The following is a 20,869-nucleotide window of genomic DNA, read 5'->3' on the forward strand; positions in this document are numbered from 1 at the left end:
AGGCATACTAAAAGATGTTTTTGGTTGACCTTTGTAACCAGAACTGTTAGTTCAAGCCTTTAGAAAATTCACCAGGAGAAGATGATTGGTGTGACTTGAAATCAAGCTAGTAGAAGTTACCACTTACCTTGCACTACGGTTTGCTTCCCTGGCTGTAGTGGTTTATATCAGCTTCTCAGTATTTTCTTCTGTGGTGAACTCTGTCACTTCTCTTAAGCCCACTTTTAATGTTGGAGTGAAGAGCCAGTGAAAACAGTACTGAAGAAAAAGTCATCGAGTTATGACTTGCAGAATAACTTGTTCTGAGTATGTAGTAAGTTGTGTACTGTGTGGAGAAATGTCTGATGCGGTCACCAGAAATGATGAATATTGAAGGAGAATGGAATAATGAGCTGTCTAACGAAAGGAGAGAAATAACGATGAAATATCTGAGTCTCCCTCACAGTGAAGTTAACTGTTCCAATTACAGATTTTAAAAGCTAAAATCTTGAAGTTGGTTTATCTAGTTAGCTTTATTGATGTTGTAGTTGGAGCTGTATAAATTATAGATAATGGTCTTGGTTACTAATTTTGGTAAGCAAGATAACACTAACGTTTTGTGGAAGTGCTAATCTGCTGTTATAGTGTATGGGCATGTGTAATTTCACTTTCAAGGATCTTTTTTTTGGCTTGAGGTTGATTTTTAGGGTGACTGAAACCTATAAGGAGTCCTTTTTACAGGATTTCAGACACATGGCAATAGAGGACTTTGACTTGTTTCCTTTTACTACAGGGTTGTAGAGAATGGAAAGAACCCTGCATTTCCTGAGAACTTTTTGTTCTTTAGAGGTAAGTCCAAAGACCACTTAAGACAAACAGACCTTCCCCATATTTTCTTAATTCAGATGAGCAGAATTATGACAGTAGGATGCAAAGATAGAGTCTTGAAATCGATGGCAGTTAATTTCTGCTTTAGATAAAACATACTTTGTTGCTTCTACTGATTTTTGGTTGAAATGTACTAAACAGAAGTAATCAGAGAAATCACCTAAATTATTATGATTGAAGGAAATAATTCAAATAAATGTTATGTTAAAGCACCCAGCCAAAGATAAAAATCTTTCTGTTGAGCCTGTGAATTTCTTGACAAATTAGGAAGTGAAGATGCCTTTATTTACAGCAAGTTGAAATTAGCCTGGATTTATTCTAGTTTTGTACTGGTGGTGCTGCTGCTTGAGGTCCACATTCCAGTGATGTGGTGAAGCTGTCACTGTTGTAGGTGTGCTGGCATAGCCAAGATGGACATACCTCTACAAGGCAACTGAAGTTAAATTTTTGCTCCTTGAACCATTGGGTGTCTGCCAGCTATCCTTGAGAGGACCTGTGAAAAATCAATGACAAAAGCAAACCTGTTGTTAGGCAGGCTTCATTTTCTATGCTGGAGCTGTCAACTTTACTGAGAAACATTTAAAATGTTGTATTGCAGACCTTTATTTATATGCCTCGCATAATTCAGTTTTTACACTGTATTCATTTAGCAGAGAGCTGCTTAATTCTTTTCTGCATACAGACATACTGGTTGTCACGGAGGTGCACAAAACTAACCCAAGCCAAGGATCAACTCAGACTTTATTTCGTGGCAACACCAAATCAAAACCACAGAAACGAGTGAGCAACAGGGACAATCGCAAAACCAGCCAGCACTCCAGTAACATTTAGCACTCTCCATACAAGTCCAATGTGCCAGTCGGGGTTTAGTTACTAATCTTGTTACTAGTCCTGCTGGCCATGGCAGGGAAGTGATCGTCCCCCTGTACTTGGTGCTGGTGAGGCTGCATCTCAAATACTGTGTTGAGTCCCTCACTATGGGAAAGACTTTGAGGTGCTGAAGAGAGTTCAGAGAAGGGCAATAAAGCTGGTGAGGGGTCTGGAGCACAAGTCTGATGAGGAGCGGCTGAGGCAACTGGGGCTGTTTAGCCTGGAGAAAAGGAGGCTGAGGGGAGACCTTATCACTTTCTACAACTACCTGAAAGGAGGTTGTAGCATGGAGGGTGTTGATCTCTTCTCCTGAGTAGAAAGTGATAAATGGAGAGGAAATGGTCTCAAGTTGCACCAAGGGAGGTCTAGATTGGATATTAGGAAACATTTATTCATGGAAAGGTCTGTGAAGCATTTGAACAGGCTGCCCAGGGAAGCAGTGGAGTCACCATCCATGGAGGTGTATGAAAGACATATAGATGAGGCTCTTGGGGACACAGTTTAGTGCTAGATTTAGGTTATGGTTGGGCTTGATCTTAAGGTTCTCTTCCAACCAAAATGGTTCTATGACTCTACTACATGGTGACTCACAAGAATGATGATCCAAAGCACGTGCACACACTAACAAAGGGAAAACTCTCTCAAGGACAGCTGGATATAATTGCTTGCCCAAAGGGGCAAGAACTCAGTCAAGGTTATATCCAGAAGTACTGGTCGCTCACCAAGGGCGAGTTTGAGGGCTGTCAGTCCCAGGAGGTTTCCTCAGATGGTGTACCAATCTGAGGGTAGAGATTTCAATCACAGTTCCTCTGCTCTCAGACCACTCAAAGAGACTCTTTGGCAGGAGGACTATTTATAAACTGGTTGGATCCGAGCTGTGATAATATTTGGACACGGACCAGAAGCTTCTCTGGGCTGAGGTGCCCGTTGGCTGGGGACCGTGTCTGTTGAGTGGGGGGTCTTGCCTCCCTTCCTGTCCTGCCTGAGGGCTCTATGTGACTGTGGGCACCATGCCCTGGTGGGTGCATGGAGGCCAGCACTCAGCCAAGGTGTGCATGTGCTATCTGCCATGCTGAGGCAAAAAAGCCACAAAAATAAAAGAACTAGTGGCTGCCATACTAGTAGCCCTGATGCCCTTGTCTTTATCAGGACAGCTGGATCTGCCATGTGGGTTATGTGAAATAGATCAGTCTTGATCCTTCTGTAGTGGCCTTAGGAAGTCTCTCCAGAATTGTTGTCTACGGAGATGCTAGGAAGAATGAGCCAAATCACTTGAAGATGTATTTCAGTAGTGAGGGAGTGATAAGATACAGCTGTATAGGTTTTAATTTCTAAACTACTTTTAAGCTACACAGATACTCCACAGGAAGCAAAAAGCTTCACTACTTCATTTTCTGCTGCACTCCCTCCCATTTTGAAAGCAGGGTTGTAGAACTGACTGAAACAGTGCAAATTCTCTCTTGTTGTAGTAATAAATATACATTCAGAGTCTGTCCTATCCATAGCATATAAACATTCTCTGCCTTTATCAGTTTTGCGTACATTTCATTAATTGTCCAAGCTGTTGGTGTGTGAGCTAGAAAAACCCATTCCAACACTCTTACAGAATCACTTAATGATTTGTCCCATTGAAACAGTACTGCAAATGGTTGGAATTTACTGGCTATGAGTGCCAGCCAAACCGCATCGCCATCCCTGTTTTTGTTCCATTGCATCTGTTTTGCTGAACTCAGATACACACTCTTGGTTTTGTTTCTCTGGTTTTTCTCAGATTTCTGAGAATATGATAAGAATTAATATTGATTGCCATGCTGACCAACCACCCTATTAAACCTGTTATCAAACGTGGAGCTTTTAACCAGCCTGAAGAGTACTTTGCATAGTTGCTTAAACTTTGACCTTGCAAGTATCCATTGTAAAGTGAAAAACAGTGTTGGTCTTCCTTGCCGGACCAGAAGGGGAAATCCGAGTGCTCTGTGCGCGTTATGCGCAAAGCAGCCCAGCAGGGGACAGCCGGGCCAGGTGGCGGTGACCGCCCCCAGCAGGCGGCGAGCCCGAGCGGGACGGGACGGAGGTCAGGTCCCGCAACGCCCAGGCGAGGCGGGCGGGCAGCAGCCGAAGCGCCGTGAGGAGCACCAGCCGTCGGTAGGGGATGGAGCGGAGCAGCCGGGCGGAGGCGGTGCCCAGCGCCACCAGCCCGTAGGAGAGGAGCTCCTGCAGCTGACACTCCTCCGGTCCCGCCTCCCCCCCACTTTTCCCTGGGAAGGGTTAATTGGCTCCCCTTTCATATTAACCACTGAACGACATTCACTCGCCCAGTGCCTGCCTTTTCCTCATTTTGGATAGTCTCTAGGAGGTACAACCTTTGAAGTCTGGTATAGATACTTCGTGCAATCTTTCTTTACATGACCCAGGGCTCCACAACAAAAACATCTTGATTTCAGTTTTGTTCCTGGTACTTGTAACTGTCCTGCTAAGGCGGTAGCTAGAGAGCTGGTATAATGTTCAGTTGACCATATGTTCTGACACGCTCTCACCATGTCTGCTATAGTACACCTGTCTCTATTTCCCATACCCTGTAACACACGCCGACAATCAGCATTAGTATTTTCAAAAGCCAGTTGTTTTATTAACAACTCATGAGCTGTGTCATTATCAATTTGTTGCTCCAAAACAGTTTGCAAGTGGTCTAAAAACTGCACATAAGGTTCTTGTGATCGTTGCAAGATTTTTGAAAAGGGTATATTGGCATCTCTCCCAACCTCCAGTAACTTCTGAACTGCTTTCATGGCTAGTTTTACTATTATACCATATAAGTCTCTGGGATATGCAGCTTGATTCTATGGCAAAGCATGGGCACCTTCCCCAGCTAAATGACTGCAATCAGTTCCTCTTTGCCGATATGCATTATCAATAGTCTCTATAGTACAGTTTTTTCCAAAAATCAGATAACCATGCAGTATATTGAGTAGTGGTTAAAATCATTTTCAACAAAGAACGCCAGTCATGCAGAGTAAGTACGTAGGAGAAGCTTAACACTTCCAAAAAATTTATAACAAATGACAAAGTAAACCCGTTTTCTTTGGCTAATGTCCATAATTTCTTTACAACATCATAAGTTACCTGTTGAAAGCCTGGAGTTTGCCGTTTGCGATGGATCACAGGGCATGCCATAACCACTTTCCAGTCTCCTGATTTCAAAGCCTCTTCTCTGCATTTATCCCACATCGTTAAATTAGTGTGCGTTTTCGGTTGCAAAGTATCGTCCGGGGGAAATAAATCAAGCTCTCGCTCCGGGTCCATCGGGCCAGGGTCAAGGGGGTTGTCGGGTGACTCCCATAAACTGTCTTTTGTAAAAAGCGTTTGCTGTAGCATACCAGTGGGGGCTTCGTTATCAGCCAGCCCTTTCTCCACTACTGCATTCATGGTTAGTGCATTTTTGCCAGATACAGTTACAGGATCCCCCTCCTTCCCTGGCAAGGGAGGAACAGAAGGTTCACAGATAGTTGTGACCTGTGGAACTAAATCCTTCTGAGTTACTTTTAAAGTAGTCATAATTTTTCCTCCAAGTAGATAGGTGTTCACAAGCAGCATTATCTCCAGTCTCTGCCTGTTCAAATAGTTCTCATCCGACTGTGTGCTGTGCCGCCAGCTGAAATGTACCAGTTGTAGTAAAGTCCAGCACATGATTAGCAATCCATTCTAATAAAGTCACTGATAGGACTCCTAGTATGTCCTGATTTTACTTTCTTAATAAATATTGAAGGACATCTAGGCTTTGTCTTTGTTCAAGGGATAACTTCCCACCCACGGTTCCCAGTCGCTTACCTTCTCTCGGTGGTGGATGCGTACTTTCTTGGTTCCCGGTTCTGTTTCTGTGGCTCTGTTTCCTCGTCCTGGTTTGATTGGGCTTCGCTACCGGAATGACTTCTTCCTTTACAGCTGCACTGAAAGTCCGTATTCCAGGGCACTATTTGTAGCAAATGAGGCATGGACTCTCTTTAAGGTGCAAAGAGAGACATTTATTACAAATTCAGGCTTGCATTTATACTTGCTATGATGCTTGATCAAGCATTTGCCAATTTGCTAAGTTAGTCATTACATAAGCAATATATCTTGTGTTCCCATCAAAGTTGCTGCATTTTTTTTCTATCACAAGTTACCCCCCTGTCCTTGATGTATCAATCAGTATACAGTCGTTGCTTCTTGTATTTTTCCACCAACACTTGTTCTCACACGGTTGACTCTTGTAGTTTCTCACAAACCCGATGTCAGAATAGTGCCACACTTGTTCCCTGTGTTGTTATCTGCTTAGTATATTCTAAGACTAAAACAGTTCTGATAGGTTGACGAATAGTTACTCTATGTGAACTTTGTTAGAACGGTATACTTGGTCTCCCTATAAATTCAGAGTAATATTCCTTATTGTTTGAAAGCAACGAGCTTATTTCATGACATTTCCTAGGAAACCAGCATCAAAAGCAGTAGTGGGTTCCTGCAGATACAGATTGTGTTCGGGTTTGCCCATGCAGACAGAATCCTATTGCTTGCTCCCCCACACTCAGAGATTATTTCTTTGGCACTTGGTATAAACATGTAAAAATAACTTTGGGAGGATTTGTTGTAGTATCTTGCGTATGTGCCCTGAAACAGTTATGTCTCTGTTTAGTTGTACAATTTGACTTGTAGTTTATTAGCTTGCAGGTGACTTTGAAAACATGTTATTTGAAAGAAACTTAACTATGGTTTCAGGCTAATGAATTTAGAGCTCAATGTTAGTTCAGTTTGAGCTCTAAATAGTTCAGAAAAAAAATCTTTTCTGTCTTGTTGTATTTGATTGCTTTCACAAGGGGATTTTTTTTTTCATATCTCCTACATTTACAACAAGGAGCTTCAGATCATCTGGCAATGAATACCTGGTTGAATACTTAGATGGCATTAGGGTATTTTTATATAATGGTTTCTTTGGGCATGTCTCTGTTCTATGACAGATCCTGACACTTATTAGATTGCCCTTCTATTACATGGTTCCTGAAAAATAAAGAAATATGAATTTACCACTCTAGGAAATACTGTTGTTTGCTCTCCCTTTTCTAGGAGTCAGACTGCTGGGACACAAGCTTCTGGTTTGGTTAAATTTGGGTAAATCGCCACAGGTTAGACTCCTATATCCAGAGCGTCAGGGCTGGTCATCAGTAGCGTAACAAGCAATATCAGTTGTAATGATTTTTTTTTTTCCTCACTAAATTTGGTAATTTGTGACTTTTGTTTTGTGTTTGAAAGTGTTTTGCTCAGGAAACAACGTTGTTAAAACTAAAATCTTAAACTGACAAAACTTAGATTCTTAAGGGAGTATCCAGAATTATGTATTAGAAGCTTCATAGGACAACACAAATTTATAAGTTCTTACTTCCATTGTGAAGACAGTATATAAATCTAGCTAAAAAAGCAAATGTTGGCCACTAGTTAAGAGAGTGACTCAGGGTGGAAAGTCTTGTCCTATGGAGCCTAGTGTATACATTTCTGTATTACACATTTGAGCTGTGCTATGCAAAGTGAGTTTGTCCAAAGGAGAACAGAACTAACAAAAGTCTCTACCCAGGGCTTTTAAAGGAACTTTTTTGTTTGAAGGTAGAAGTCCTGTCTTTATTTTCCCCAGTAAACTGTGATACTCACTTGAAGCAACTACATTCAAAGTCTTTATGATCAGTTTTGATTTTGAAGATGTCTTATAGCGTTTTAGTCTTCGAACTAATGTGTGGTTCTGCATATGCTCTCACTTTTGGAATTGTTCCCAGTAATTTGGAAGAAAGTTGAATTTGAGAATAGTGTTAGTGAGTTGAAAGTAAAATGCTTGTGTACATTCCCAGGACATGTATAAAAACACAATGGGGACATACCTTTTCAGCTTCATGTTTTTGGTGTCTTTTTTTAGTATACCTTGGAGTAAAACAGCCTGTTATTTTACTTCTCAATATGATAATTGAGGAAACAGTAATTCTTCCTTTTTATGTGCTGTGGAATTTGCCTTTAAGTAACTTGTATACAAAGTAAGTTTAAAAAAAATAATGAAAAGTTGTTCAAGTTGTCAATATCGCATTAGTCAGCATGTGTGAACTCAAATTGTATGGTTGAACTAGAAACAGTCTGAATAAAATGACTTGCAGGTTTTGGAACTACCTGGATACTGTCCCAGTTGTCTTATTGGTTGATTTTGACTTTAAGAAGTGAGAGCATATGCAGCAAATAACTCTTTTTTTCAAACTTGAAATCCTTATGTACATAGAAAGTGACCAAAGTTCAGAAAACAAAAAGATAAATAGTATATTTACTACAGAGTGATAGAAACTTGTAATAACTTTTGGTTTCCATTGAGTTTCATGTGCAAGTATGCTTGTATATTCATTTTTCATCTGATGATAGCTTAGGTACCAGTGATTTGAAAAGCAGTGGAGTTTTGTCATGCTGCTTGAGACAAAGCTTGGACCTTTAAAAAGAGGGGGAGTGTTTGTAACTTTCAGGTTTTGTCAGTGTTAATTGTGAAAAATTCAGATAAAATGTTCTGCACTTTTGTGGTTTGTTTCAGGAAGATAAATATTGTCGGGCTCAAAGTTCTTTGTTATGTATGCATATGTGCTGCTGTGTGTTCAGCAGCAAATAAGTTCTGAAATATACTAATGTGCTGGGTTTTTAACACTGCTTTCTCACTGTATTTGTTTAACTTTTCTCCATGCATCGTTTTCTCACACATACTAGAGCAGAGGAATGTTGTGTTCAGATCTAGTTTAACAGTATGCTCCACCTGCAAAAAGTACTATGATTTTATTTCTTGGAGAGTAGATAGATATTAAAACCCAGCATTCACATATGGTCAGGAGAATATTTTCCATGTAGTATGTTATTGATGTAGTACTGAGCTGAAGGATTTATTGTATGACTTCTGTTTTACTTCCTCATTTTGGTATTTGATTAGTAGGCACTTTGAGGGGGATAGTCTCTTTTTTCTTAAATTGGTAAACTTAAAATAGTTACTTTTCTACTAGTAGTTAAAACTTTGGAATTTAATAAGCATTGCTGTTAGTGCACTTTTAGTAAGATATGATACTTGCCATGTGTAGGTCTCTGTTTTAACTCTGCCAAGTTGGGTTGTAATTAAATTCCCACCTATGGCAGTAAAATGCCTCTGTCATCCAGTTGTTTAACAGAAAATATTCCACACTGGTTTGCATATACCATGTCTCAGGGCGTGTTTTAGAGTTTTGTGGACACTCTGCACTGCTGGTCATTATACTACATCTGGTTTATTAATCAGTGGATTTATAAACCAGTGGATTGATTAATTATACGCACTGCTGTTTTCTTCATGCATTTCTTCTTGCATCTGATGCACCTGCACTTCTGCTGCTGGTTCTTGCAATTCATTGTCTTGTTCTGAGCTTCTGCTTGGCTCACCTGTTGTTTTCTCCTTAATTGACCTTGTTTGCCAGCTCCTTCTGTTGGATTAGTACAAGCATTATTATTAATGTATGTGTGTACTGAACATTTTATATTAACAGCATTTAATTAATTTTATAAGGTTTATTTGGAGCTGCAACTTTCACCTGCCTGTTTTGAAGATATTTCTCAGAAAATAGTCTACACACTTTTTTGTCATCTAATTTTTATTTGTTTAAGAATAAAGGAAGCTTTGTTATTTTTGGTTGAAGTTTTAAAGTGTAACATTTTTAACTATCTGTATTAAACACATTTTGTGTTAATATTTTCTAAATGTCTCACTTTACTTTTTCCTTTTTTTTTTTTATTTTAGGAAATGTATGAGGTTGCCAAGAAGCTTTGCTCGTTTTGTGAAGGTCTTGTACATGATGAACATCTTCAGCATCAAGGCTGGGCTGCCATAATGGCCAACTTGGAAGATTGTACCTACTCTTACAAAAAGCTGCTTTTCAAGTTTGAAAATGTATATTCAAGCTATTTGCAGTCCATAGATGAAATCAAGTTGAAACTTACACAGTAGGTTTGCCATTAACCTTCAGCCTCAGTCTCCAAAGTGACTACATTTTCAACTTACTTTTTCGTGTTATATGTCTGGTGTTCTAATTAAGTGCTTTCATTCTTTTCTATACTAGTCATTTTTTTAACTGACATTTTTTCCTTGTATTCATCAGAAGGCAGAAACCTGTATTTAATTATGTGGAAGATATGCTCATTAACGAACAGCTGTTTAAGAGCTGGAGTCCTTCCAAATGTGCACTAGAAATAGCTAGATAATAAATTTAGACAATCAGCATTTTTAAATACATATTTGTACTTCTGAACTAATTGCTTTTTAATATACTTGAGCAGATATTAATGATGTTGTGTGTTGTAAATATGAAGTCATAACACAAACTTTGGATACATATGTATACCTTTGAGCAGGTGGGCATGAGTGTGTATATATATGTGTGTGTGTACTTGTACCCTGCAAACTCTGGATGTTGCTTCAAGGAAAATCTTTGACATCTTTCTGAACATTATAGCATTATGATATTTCTATGAGTGATTTGCCTAATAGAATATAAGTGGATGTCAAATACATAAAGAAATAAGCAAAAATATGTTTTACCTTAAAAAAAAAAAAACTTTACCTTCATAGCTTTTATCAAATCTATAGAAACTGTTCGAACTCTGCTCATAAGCACTGGTATCCACACAGGTTGGAAACATAGAAGTCCCAGTTGTGTGTTCAAAAAAATTAAAAGGGGGGCATGTCTCAGTTTGTCCAACTGTTCTTTTTTCATTGCATTATAAACATACGCTTACGTGGAAGTTGGGAAGAGTTTATATTCAGTAGTGGAAGAAAGCAAAAATGGTAACTTCTTTAGCTGTCCTTGCATGATGTTGATATTGAACACAGTATTTTGAAAGGGTAGTTACCAAATTAATTTTGAAATATGCTTCAATTCTAAAATAAATAGTACTTTATATTATGGGTGGTTTGTTTCTAAGTTTTTATGTCACATTGGCTTCTAGATAATGATGTTTTTTTCTTTTCACCCTTTTTGAAAAAGTTTGGGTTCTGCTGTTTCTGTCATGGCGAAGATACCACTGCTGGAGTGCCTAACGAGACATAGTTACAGAGAGTGCTTGGGAAGACTGGATTCTTCAGCTGAGCATGGAGGGGCAGAAAGTGAAGAAACTGAGGATGGGAAATCTGCTGAATTGGTGCTTTCTTCTGGTATATCTAAAATGAACAGTAAATCAATGTTAGCCTCATTTTGCAAGTCAGTTGAACATTCAGGTTTGGAAGGCACAGATTCTGGAAATGTAAAAGATGACAAGGAATCTGGTCAAATTGCTACTGTCCAGGACAATGAAACATCAGTAGAACTGAAAGATGATGATCAGCCTTCCTTCAATGTGTCTTTGTTGGACTGGATAAATGTTCAAGATAGACCTAATGATGTTGAATCGCTGGTCAGAAAATGTTTTGATTCTATGAGCAGGGTAAGTTAACAATTTTTCGAAAATCAAATTATATTGCGTTGAATGTTGCTGTTTTTTTTTTTCCGGGTGCTGGTGTTTTTGCAATGGCTCAACTTTTTGTAGCTCGTTCTTTCTCAGATAACTTTCTGAATGGAGACCAAAGCAGAAGCTAAGGGGGTGGTGGAAATGTGGGAAGTATTTTAAGAGTTCTTGAGTGTTAAGAATTTGACCTCTAGGAAAATGTATGATTTCACAATGAATGCTTTTTCTCAGATAGCCATTCCTATTGGAAAACCTATAAGCCAAGTCACTTTGCAAGAAGCTGTTTTCTTTCTTTGGCTTTTTCATAGAAATTACGCTTATAATGAAAGTAAAGATTTTCCTGGACCAAAGTTAATGTTCTTTGTTTAGAAAATACTGAAGCCTTTGTTAAAATACAGGACAAAAACATGTAGTTAATTGTGAAAAATTTACATACTTTATTTACGTGCATTCCTTGTTAACTGATGCAGTTGTTCTCAAAAGAGCCCAACATGTCATTTTGTATTTCTTCTGCTGGTAGAATAAAAAATTGCTCACTTTCTTTGCTTTCCAAATGATTATTTTAAGCAGTGAGCTTTATAACCTTTTAAAAAACTTTTGCCTAGAGATTTCCTTCTTTTGTTGCTCTCACTGTTTCTTGCATTGTTTAGCCTTGTTTGCATACGTATAATTTTATACTATTAGAATTCAACATACCTTGAACAAAGGAAACAATTTCTCTTGTCTTTGACACTTTATTTCTTCCTTAACTGAGAAAGTCCTCCTGTCCCATCTTACGTCTAAACCCCATCTGATGTAGGTAACTTTATCATGCAATCAGTTTTGTGCATTGGTTTTCCAATTCTGTCTTAAAAGTAGTTGGAGCATTTGGCTTAATGTTAAGCACTGCTTACGATTTTGAGCTAGATTGTAATAGTTTGGGAAAGGCTAAGAGAGAGACTAGACTTTAAAAAAGGGATTTTTTTAGCAAAAACAATATTCAGTTTTCTATGTGAAAGACTTGTAATTGCTGAAGTCTGAGACAGTCCTCTCTCCTGTTTGTTCAGCAATGCTATAAGGTACTTTCTACTACTTTAAAATAACAGCAACAAAACCGAGTAGTTTGGTTTTAAGAGAATAAATTCACTTTGTGTGTAATATTAAGAGGGCACAAATATAATGTCTCTTTAAAGTCAATATTTTAAGAGACAGACATTAAACAGTTCCTTCCAAATAATTTTTAGGGATACTAAAGATACAAAAATTAAAGGGTAACCACTTCAGTTAAAAACTCACTGTACATTTTTTTTGGTCAGCCTGTAGTCTTATCTGTTTTAGAGAGGCAATCTTGTAGTGCTTTTCTGTCCTTGCCTTACCTAAGGCTAGTCAGAAATCCTTTGTTTCAACTATCGTAATTGTATTGTAAGTTAAGCTGATTTGTGTAGGGAAAAAATGTGATTGCTCCTGCAAAAATGAAGGTGTTTTTTTTTCTTGGCATAAGCAGAATTGGCAGGTAAGGAAAACACTTTAGTCAGACTATTGTGGCCACTACCAGAATAACTATGTTGATCAATCTTGATCTGTTTTAGTTTACAAAATCCCCAAAGCTTTGAAATAATGTGATAGTTGCTGGTTTTCTTTAGGAAAACATTACATTGTTTTGATAGCAGCACAGAAAAATGATTAAATGTTTGCTTACCATTGAATTAGAATGAGTTTCAAAACAGAATTGGCCTGTCGCTGAAAATACTAAATCAATATCTTGCAACATAATTGTTTTTTTAATATTTACCTGAGATGACAGTTTAACATAACAAACTAAAACTAAATGACTAAATTGTGGGTTTTTTTGTTGTTTGTTTGTTGTGTTTGGTTTTTTTTTTTTATGATTTTTCCTGCATTCTCCCTGTGCTTTTTTCTTCTTGGAAATATGAACTATACAAATGGTTTGTGATTTTAATTCTTATTTGGAACTTTGAATTCGGGTAATATTTTCATGAAAATGTAAAGCATCATAGGATGAGCTTTATAACTTTGATATTGGTAGTCTTGGCAGAACTGATGTGTTGCACAGAGTGCTGCTAGGTGTCTGGTTCTTCGAGTCTCTAGGTGTTTCTACAAAATGACACTTCTAATTGCAGAAACCTAGGCTGCAGCAAAAGCAGTGGGTAAGTAGGAGCTAACCAGATGCTTCTGTTAAATGCTGTCATAGCTACTTAAGTAAAAGTCTCTTCTAGCCGTTAAAGACTCGGATAGCAATATTCTCTATCAGTGAAAGTAGAGCTGAGTGCTACAATTGTAATTAACTCGAAGACTAGATAAAAAGCATGGGTGAAGGAAAAACATTACAGGTTGGAATGAGAGAATTAGGCTGTTTTTTTGGTAATAAGAGACACACAATTAGTTTATGAAAGTAAAAACAAAAAAAACAGAAAAATCAAACTGTTTGGGATGCTGCAGTGGAATAATCCTGAATACGATGGCAATGAAGATGATCCTGTAAAACCCATCTGGTTTAATCCCAAAGGCTATTTTTATTATGGTTCTTGAAGATGGACACCTCACTTGAGAAAGACCAAGATTCAGAGGACCATTCGTAACATACTAAAAATTGACCCTTGCAATTTTCTGAAAACTTTGATGTATTTTGTCATACTAATAATAACATTATTTATTCTGAGAGTTCTGGGCTACCAGTTTTTAGTACTTACCCTTATGGTCTTGTTTGTTTGTTTATTTTTGTTTGTTTATTCTGGCTTTTTGTTTCAAGAGAAAGACCTGTTCTTCATAGTTGCTCCTTAATTTGTGATGCCTTTCCTCTTCAGATTCCTCTCTCTGTACCCCAGAAGGGTGTTTCCAGAATGAAAAAGTGCTGTGTATGAAAGCTTTTATACAGTTAAATAGCAGATTGAGGGGAAAATAGTACTTTTATTTGTGCTAATATTGATTAGTGTAAGTGGCTTCTTTTCTGAGGGTTAATTTGTACGCTCTGTGATGTTACATTCACCATGCATATTGATAAAAGAGACCTGTATTGTGACATCTAGTATGACCTCACGGGATAGTATCCTTTCCACTTGATTCTCATATAACAGATGGCATGCAATAACAATTTTGAATAAATTTGTTCGTGTTCTGCTAACATGTATTGACTCCAAAGTTATTTTCCTAACTAATCCAGGTTTAGACTAAACTGTCCTATATAAACTATTGTAATTACCTATGCTGATTTTAGAATTAAGGAAATAAAGACTAATTTATGTCACTGCTCTTATAGTGAAACTTGCAAGAGTCACTGTTAGTATCTGTGGATTTTGGTAGCCTCTTTGTGTTTAAAATACGTTTTTTCTGGATAATGGCCTGTGTAGAAGTGTGATGAAATGATTTTTAAAGTGTGTTTTTATCAAGAAAAACCTTAGCAAAAAGTATTACAAATGTATTATTTTTCCATAGCATGTTTTCCAGCTGCTTAGAGATGAGCTGCTTGAGTAAGGAATCAATTAAAACATTCATTTAGTGGAAAAAGGCTGATGGGTCTCGCAGCTTTTTCCTTTCACCCTCCCTGCTGCACCTTCCACTGAGTCACGTTCATTGCTTATTTTAAATTGTAGCTCTATGAACTCTGTTCCACTGTACACTGTGACCATTAGCTTTAAACTGCTGCTTCCAACTCGACCCTGCCTTGTGCTCTCAACTAATATTCCTTCCTCTTGTAAGGATCCTGATTTGCATGATGGTCTGGTTGAAATACTTCTAAGAAATTCATGCTGTCATATAAAATCCATTAACTCAGAATTCTGAAACAGGTGACAGGTGTAGGGACACATTACATTAAAAAAAATAAGTTATAAGAACTCATGTAGTTAGCTCATGTCACTTTTCAGTGTGTCAACTGCTAATAACTTTTTTTTTTTTATTTAGCTTGATCCAAGGATTATCCAACCTTTTCTGGCAGAATGTCGTCAAACTATTGCCAAACTAGATAATCAGAACATGAAGGCCATTAAAGGCCTCGAGGATAGGCTCTATGCATTGGACCAGATGATAGCAAGCTGCAGTAGACTGGTGAATGAACAAAAAGAACTTGCTCAGGTAATACCCATTTGTGTGTATAACACTGGAAGATGGTAGACTTTTGATACATGTATGCTGTTGAAGATTAAAGCAAAGGTGCTATATTCACAGTAATTTGTCATTTCAGTTTTGGTAGTTATACATCTTGTGGTCATGTTTTCCGCTCATGACTCCCACTACCACATCAATTTAAACACCTTTTTTTAAAACATCAAACTAGTTGAAAATGCAACAGTGGGTGGTAGACAGGCCCAGAACTTCAGTATAGGGCTTATATTTATGTCATTTCACCTATATAGGAGAATAAATCAGTCTACAAAATGCCTTACTTAAAATATCCTAGACTTAAAGCACTAGGAATGTGCAGAGATGTAGTTCACTGCAACTTTGTCAACTGCATATTAAGCCGTATATTTTTATAACTGGAGTATTTCTGTCAGCATTCTCTTGGTTATAATTTGGAAAAATATATTTAATTCTAGTTCAGCCAATCAACATTCTCATAAAAGCACCGGTGTAAAATCGCTAACTTCTGATATGATTCAGTGTATGGTGGTGTTTCTGGCATAGAATACATCTAGTTTATTTTAGCAATCAGGTTTCTTCTGCAAGAGTAAGAATTGCTTAGAATATGGTAAAATTTAGAACTTTGAATATACCTCTTAAGGTGTTTCTTGTTGTGTAAAGGTGTAACTTGTTAAATCTAGTGAATGGTTTACAAACAAGTTTTTATTAGTGTAAGATTTTTCAAATTAATGTAGAAACTGCTAAAAAAAAGGATCCAAGATCAGCTGTCAACTATAAACAGCTATAAACTTTGTAAATAAGTATTTTTTAAAGCTTATTTGAAAATGGATGTTTTAAATGAGTATTATTAGCTTAAGGAAAACACCTGGCTTAAATATTATCTTAGTATCTGCCTGTACACATTTCTGTCAAATCTGTCTAAATTCTACCTGCTTTATAGCTACATTTAAGAGCAGACAACTTTTTGCCAATGGTAGACTGTCAGAGAGCCTGTAGTTTGCAGTTGCTCCTGTGCTGGAGACCAGGATGCCATGAATTGATTCATCTTTGCTAGTTCATCCAGTCTTTCATTAAATGGAAGACAGACATGTAAAAAACCTCAGTCATGGAAAGGGAAAATGATGCATGAAATTGGCATCATGCTGAGGTGGCACGTCCTGAACACTTTCTGTCGGACCCTCTAATTTGTTGGTTTGTTCTTAATATGTTGTCATCTTCTGACCTTCAGTTAGTTAGTTTCAGAGTCAAATAAGTGCAGCCAGATGATTTGTGAGCTTCTCCACTGTCCTTTTTCTTGGTTATATTAATCAGCTCCTGTGCCAGTCCATGCAGTGAGCTTTTTGTGTTCTGAGGGGGCGTGTTGCTTTGTTTTCTGAGTTATGGCCCAGCTTCATTATATACTTCAGGAGTTAGAAAAAGTCTAAGGACCTTCAGGTTTGAGCTATGTTGAGTTTTTCTGTTATCCTTATAGTCTAGAAATAGAAAAAAAGCTAGAAAGTCAGAAATTCAGTTGGAGGCAGGGAAGAATAGATAAGCAGGTTAAATTTAATTTTCAAGAGACATACTGAGTCCTTGGTAACTGATCACTCAACCATATAGGGAAGAGGGAACGTGCTTAATGGTTGATCACCAAGCACGCAGTGAGGAGAGTAGTGTGCCTGCATTAGACAGTGTCGTTTGAAGCTATTTGATTAACGGCTATTTTAAATGTAAAATTTATAGCTCCTATATTTTTAAAAAACGTGTCTGTGCCATATTAAAGCTTCTTTATTAAATACCGTTTCTGTGAAGTGCCTCAATTAAATTTATACTTAGGATTGTCCTTGTATGCTTTGTTTGCAACTGAAAATATATTTTAATATGTATGTAGTCATTATTTGATGTTCACATTTTCACTTTTACGTCAGAGCTGGGACCACGAAGAAAGGCAAGGCATGAGTTTATTATTTCTGCTTGCCTAGTGGTATATTGTTAGTAGGAGTAAATGAACACTGCTTCCCTATCTTGGGGTGGTTAGAACCTCTTTTTGAGGAGGAGAGAACTGGGCTGACTGTCACATAGGACCCAGGCTTCCTGTTGCGTTCTCCAACTGATACGTAAAGGTGGGTGCTACCAGTACTTCTGACAGTGTTCTTTAAAAGTGGAGCCTCTCTTCAGATAGTTTCAATGAGTAAGTCTAGAAGTAAGTTTCTGCTAAAGTTCAGCCTTACATAGATGTTTATATTGTAGGCCAGTGCTAAATACAGGGGGATTTAACATGATGGAAGAGCTGCTCTTGCCATCCCATGCCTGGTTGCCCAGTGCTGTGAGTAGTGGTTTTAGCTATGTTTTCCCTCTTTACTTGAAGGAAAAGCCTACCTCAAGGTTACCAATCCCACTTTTGAGTGAGATGTCTAAAAGTCAGTTGGGAAGATACTTTGCCACCTTGTTTAAACGCTGCTGTAAATTTTGAGTTTATACCTTTGAAGAATTTGCCAAGAGCTGTAACTTTCAAACAATTGATTATTTAGACCTTGGATTTCTCCACAACGTAGAGAGATTTCCCTATTCCCTCTCCCCTGCCCCCCCTTTCTTTTTTGGTCAGTTTAATGTACTTTTTCTTCACTGACCTTTTCCTAGTATACCAAGATTCTTCTTTCTGAGTTGTGCACTAGGATAATTTTATTTGACATTGTATTTCAAAGATAGGTCCACAGATTGGAAATGTCAACAGATACTCAAATTTATGGAATACCCTTTCAGAACTCAGAGTAAAGCTGGAAGGGGTTTTCTAGCTCACTGCATGCAGTTTTGTGTAACTTCAGGCTTCATGCCATGTGATTAATTTAAAAAGCTTACTGAGCTCATATTTAAAGTAATTATTGCCTTGACCTCTCTATTCCTGTTGAAAAGTTATATACAATCTGATCATCCTAATGTTTATAAACATCTGCTGATCTCAGATCTTAAAGTATTCTTGGCTAGTTCAGCTCTATATTCTGTCATGCCTATACTGCCTTTGATTTCGGTGCTTGTCAATTCCCTAACGATTACCACTACGTGATTCTTCAATGTCTTTGCATTCCTTCACTAAACAACCTAACTTCTTTTGATGAGGCTGTCTTCTTTATCATCTCAGTAACAATTCTTTCTGCCTTTTCTGGTTTCCATTTATTTGGCTTGGATAATACAGTTAAAAAAATTTGCAGCCTTCTTTTGCTTCACAGAGGATGCTCACTCATTCGGTACATAAGTTGCTCAGATTTCAGTAAATGGTTGACTGTTCAGTATTCTCTACCATCTTCGGTGTGCATCTTCTTCCTTTTCATTACACTTAATATATTTTTTTCATACTTACTTTGATTTCTGTGCTGTTCTCACTAGGATACAAATATTTGCAAATGTGTTTTGTAGCATCTTACGAGAAGATTGCTTTACATTCAGTATCAAATCATCAATGACGGTGGTTTCATTTTTCAGCAGTTTTGTATAACTCTCTATGTTTACTGTTCTCATCAACCTCAGCTTCAGAAAGAAACACTTAAAACTATTGTCTGATTTTTTTTGAATTCTTTATTAAGAAAACAAAGGTTTAAATAAGTTGTTTGAACTGCAATCAGCCATCTAAGGCAGTCCATCTTCCCTGTTTTGCCCCCACACTTCTAGGGGTTGCCTGTTACCATCCACAACAGATAATTCTTTGCTGTGCCCAACTCCTATGGGCAAATAAGATGTCTAGCTGCGATCTTGGCTCTCAAGGAGAATTAGTTTCATGTATGAATTTCTATATGCAAAAACCGTACTATTTAGCCCACAGTAGCCTTAAGAGCATGTGCTCTTAAGTTGATGTTAAGTCTTGCATATGCCAGAAGTTAACATGCTGGTTGTTTGCAGAAATTACAATGATGGTTGATCTGCTCCACCATAGGAGCTGCTTTTCTGCTGCATTAACTTCTGTGAACTTTCGCTGGTGTTGGTTAGTTGTGTCAAGTTCTTATAAGGTAGTGTTGATAACTGTTTGGAAGAGAAATATCAAATGAGATATATTTGGACCAGATTATACAATGAAAAGAAAGCACCTTTTCTATGTAGCTTTGTGTTGTACTCCTGAATGGTTACAGTAAATTTATTAAAACACTTGCATTCTTACAGAGTGGGTGGATCATTTCCATGCTTTTTGATTGTCACAAAGCTTGCGTAACAAATGTGTCTCTTTCCCTGTAGGGATTTTTGGCTAATCAGAAGAGAGCTGAGAACTTGAAAGATCCTTCTGTGCTGCCTGATTTGTGTTTGAGTCATGCAAATCAGCTGATGATTATGTTAACTAATCACAGAAAACTGTTAGATATTAAACAGAAATGTACCACTGCCAAACAGGAGCTTGCAAATAATCTACAAGTCAGACTGAAGTAAGTTACAACTTTTCAACTTTATATTGTTTCCACTTGCATCAAGACTGTTTAAAGAATGTATGTCATAAGAAAATTCACAGAGATTTCCTTAATGGGAGAGGAAAAAAAAGTTGAATCAATTCAGTTTGTATATGAAGTTATTTGTAAGTGAGAAACAAAATATTATTTTAAGATAAACTTTTATTAGAGTTTAAATGGTCTTCATATCAATAAAACAGTATAAAAGAACCTACAATCCCCTCTCCTCTCATCAACATCAGAAGCCATCAGTATCTTATTTAAAATTTGACAGGCATTTATATTGATGTGTTCAGAGGATTGTAAACATAGGTGAAACGCTCTTCAGTAGCTTGTGATCACATCAAAGCAGAAAAATATGGCAGTAGTTCAACTGGCTTGTAGTTCATGAAAAATAATTACATCCAGTCACAGCCAGTAAAAATGGCAATTTTTCCTGTAAGCATCATTACTGTATAACATGGAAAGCAGTAAGTAGTCTGTATTGCTCACTGGGAAATACAATTTTTCATACTGCTGCACTTAATTATAAAGCTTTACATAACTTGTCTTGTCAGATACATAGGAAAAATACAAGTTTAACAATTTCTAGAAGAAAAAACTTTCTTTATACTAGCAGCAAATAATTAGGCAATGTTGTGACCCTGTTAGGCTTGCACACTGGATAGCCACCAGTGTTTTTCTTAATGAAGAGACTGCAGTTTGTATAGACAAGGCAGACACAAGCTGTAGGAGGAAGTAAAACAGAATCAATAGAGCGCTAGCAACAAAGATTCTATTGTGTTTGTAAAATATATTACTGCTAGGTAAATCAAAATGTAAAATTGTTTGTCTTTACTTATGCGTCTGCTTTCAACCCAATGAAAAGATTACTTTTTTTTGCACCATTTTTCACTGTAACATGTATTTAGGGATAGTACATAGAAGCTAGGTTGCCATAAATACCACTTTCATTTCCTATGTGCTAAAGTATTTGTGTAGAGGACACTTAATTCATGAGTTATTAGAGGAAGAGACTTGCATCCCAAACAAAAACAACCCACTGTATTTTGGGTCAAACCAAAGATTCTTCTAGCTTGTCTTCAGTAGTAGTTAGTATCAACTTACTAGATTCCCATTATGCCACTATGGTAACA

General features: G+C 37.4%; 2 protein-coding genes across 8 annotated transcripts in view; one reads left to right on the forward strand and one right to left on the reverse strand.

Annotated features, from left to right (window-relative positions):
* Positions 1-20,869, forward strand: part of RB1CC1 (RB1 inducible coiled-coil 1) — a 76,985-nt gene that overhangs the window by 23,159 nt on the left and 32,957 nt on the right. For 6 of the 7 annotated variants that reach the window (XM_065830810.2, XM_065830811.2, XM_071804111.1 and 3 more), the window contains 4 exons: positions 9,545-9,747; positions 10,788-11,223; positions 15,145-15,315; positions 19,528-19,712. In XM_065830810.2, coding sequence (XP_065686882.1) covers positions 9,545-9,747; positions 10,788-11,223; positions 15,145-15,315; positions 19,528-19,712 — 995 coding nt within the window. Of the gene's footprint in view, positions 1-772; positions 829-9,544; positions 9,748-10,787; positions 11,224-15,144; positions 15,316-19,527; positions 19,713-20,869 lie in introns of all 7 variants that reach the window. The other variant, XM_065830812.2, reaches the window with a different exon arrangement.
* LOC136098999 (3-oxo-5-alpha-steroid 4-dehydrogenase 1-like) lies at positions 3,368-4,170 on the reverse strand. Its single transcript, XM_071805551.1, is given in 5 exon segments — positions 3,368-3,656; positions 3,658-3,778; positions 3,781-3,804; positions 3,807-3,995; positions 4,101-4,170. Coding segments are annotated over 5 exon segments (594 nt in total). The 3' UTR covers positions 3,368-3,466.

Source organism: Patagioenas fasciata, chromosome 2 (genome assembly GCF_037038585.1).
Source record: "Patagioenas fasciata isolate bPatFas1 chromosome 2, bPatFas1.hap1, whole genome shotgun sequence".
Taxonomy (NCBI): domain Eukaryota; kingdom Metazoa; phylum Chordata; class Aves; order Columbiformes; family Columbidae; genus Patagioenas; species Patagioenas fasciata.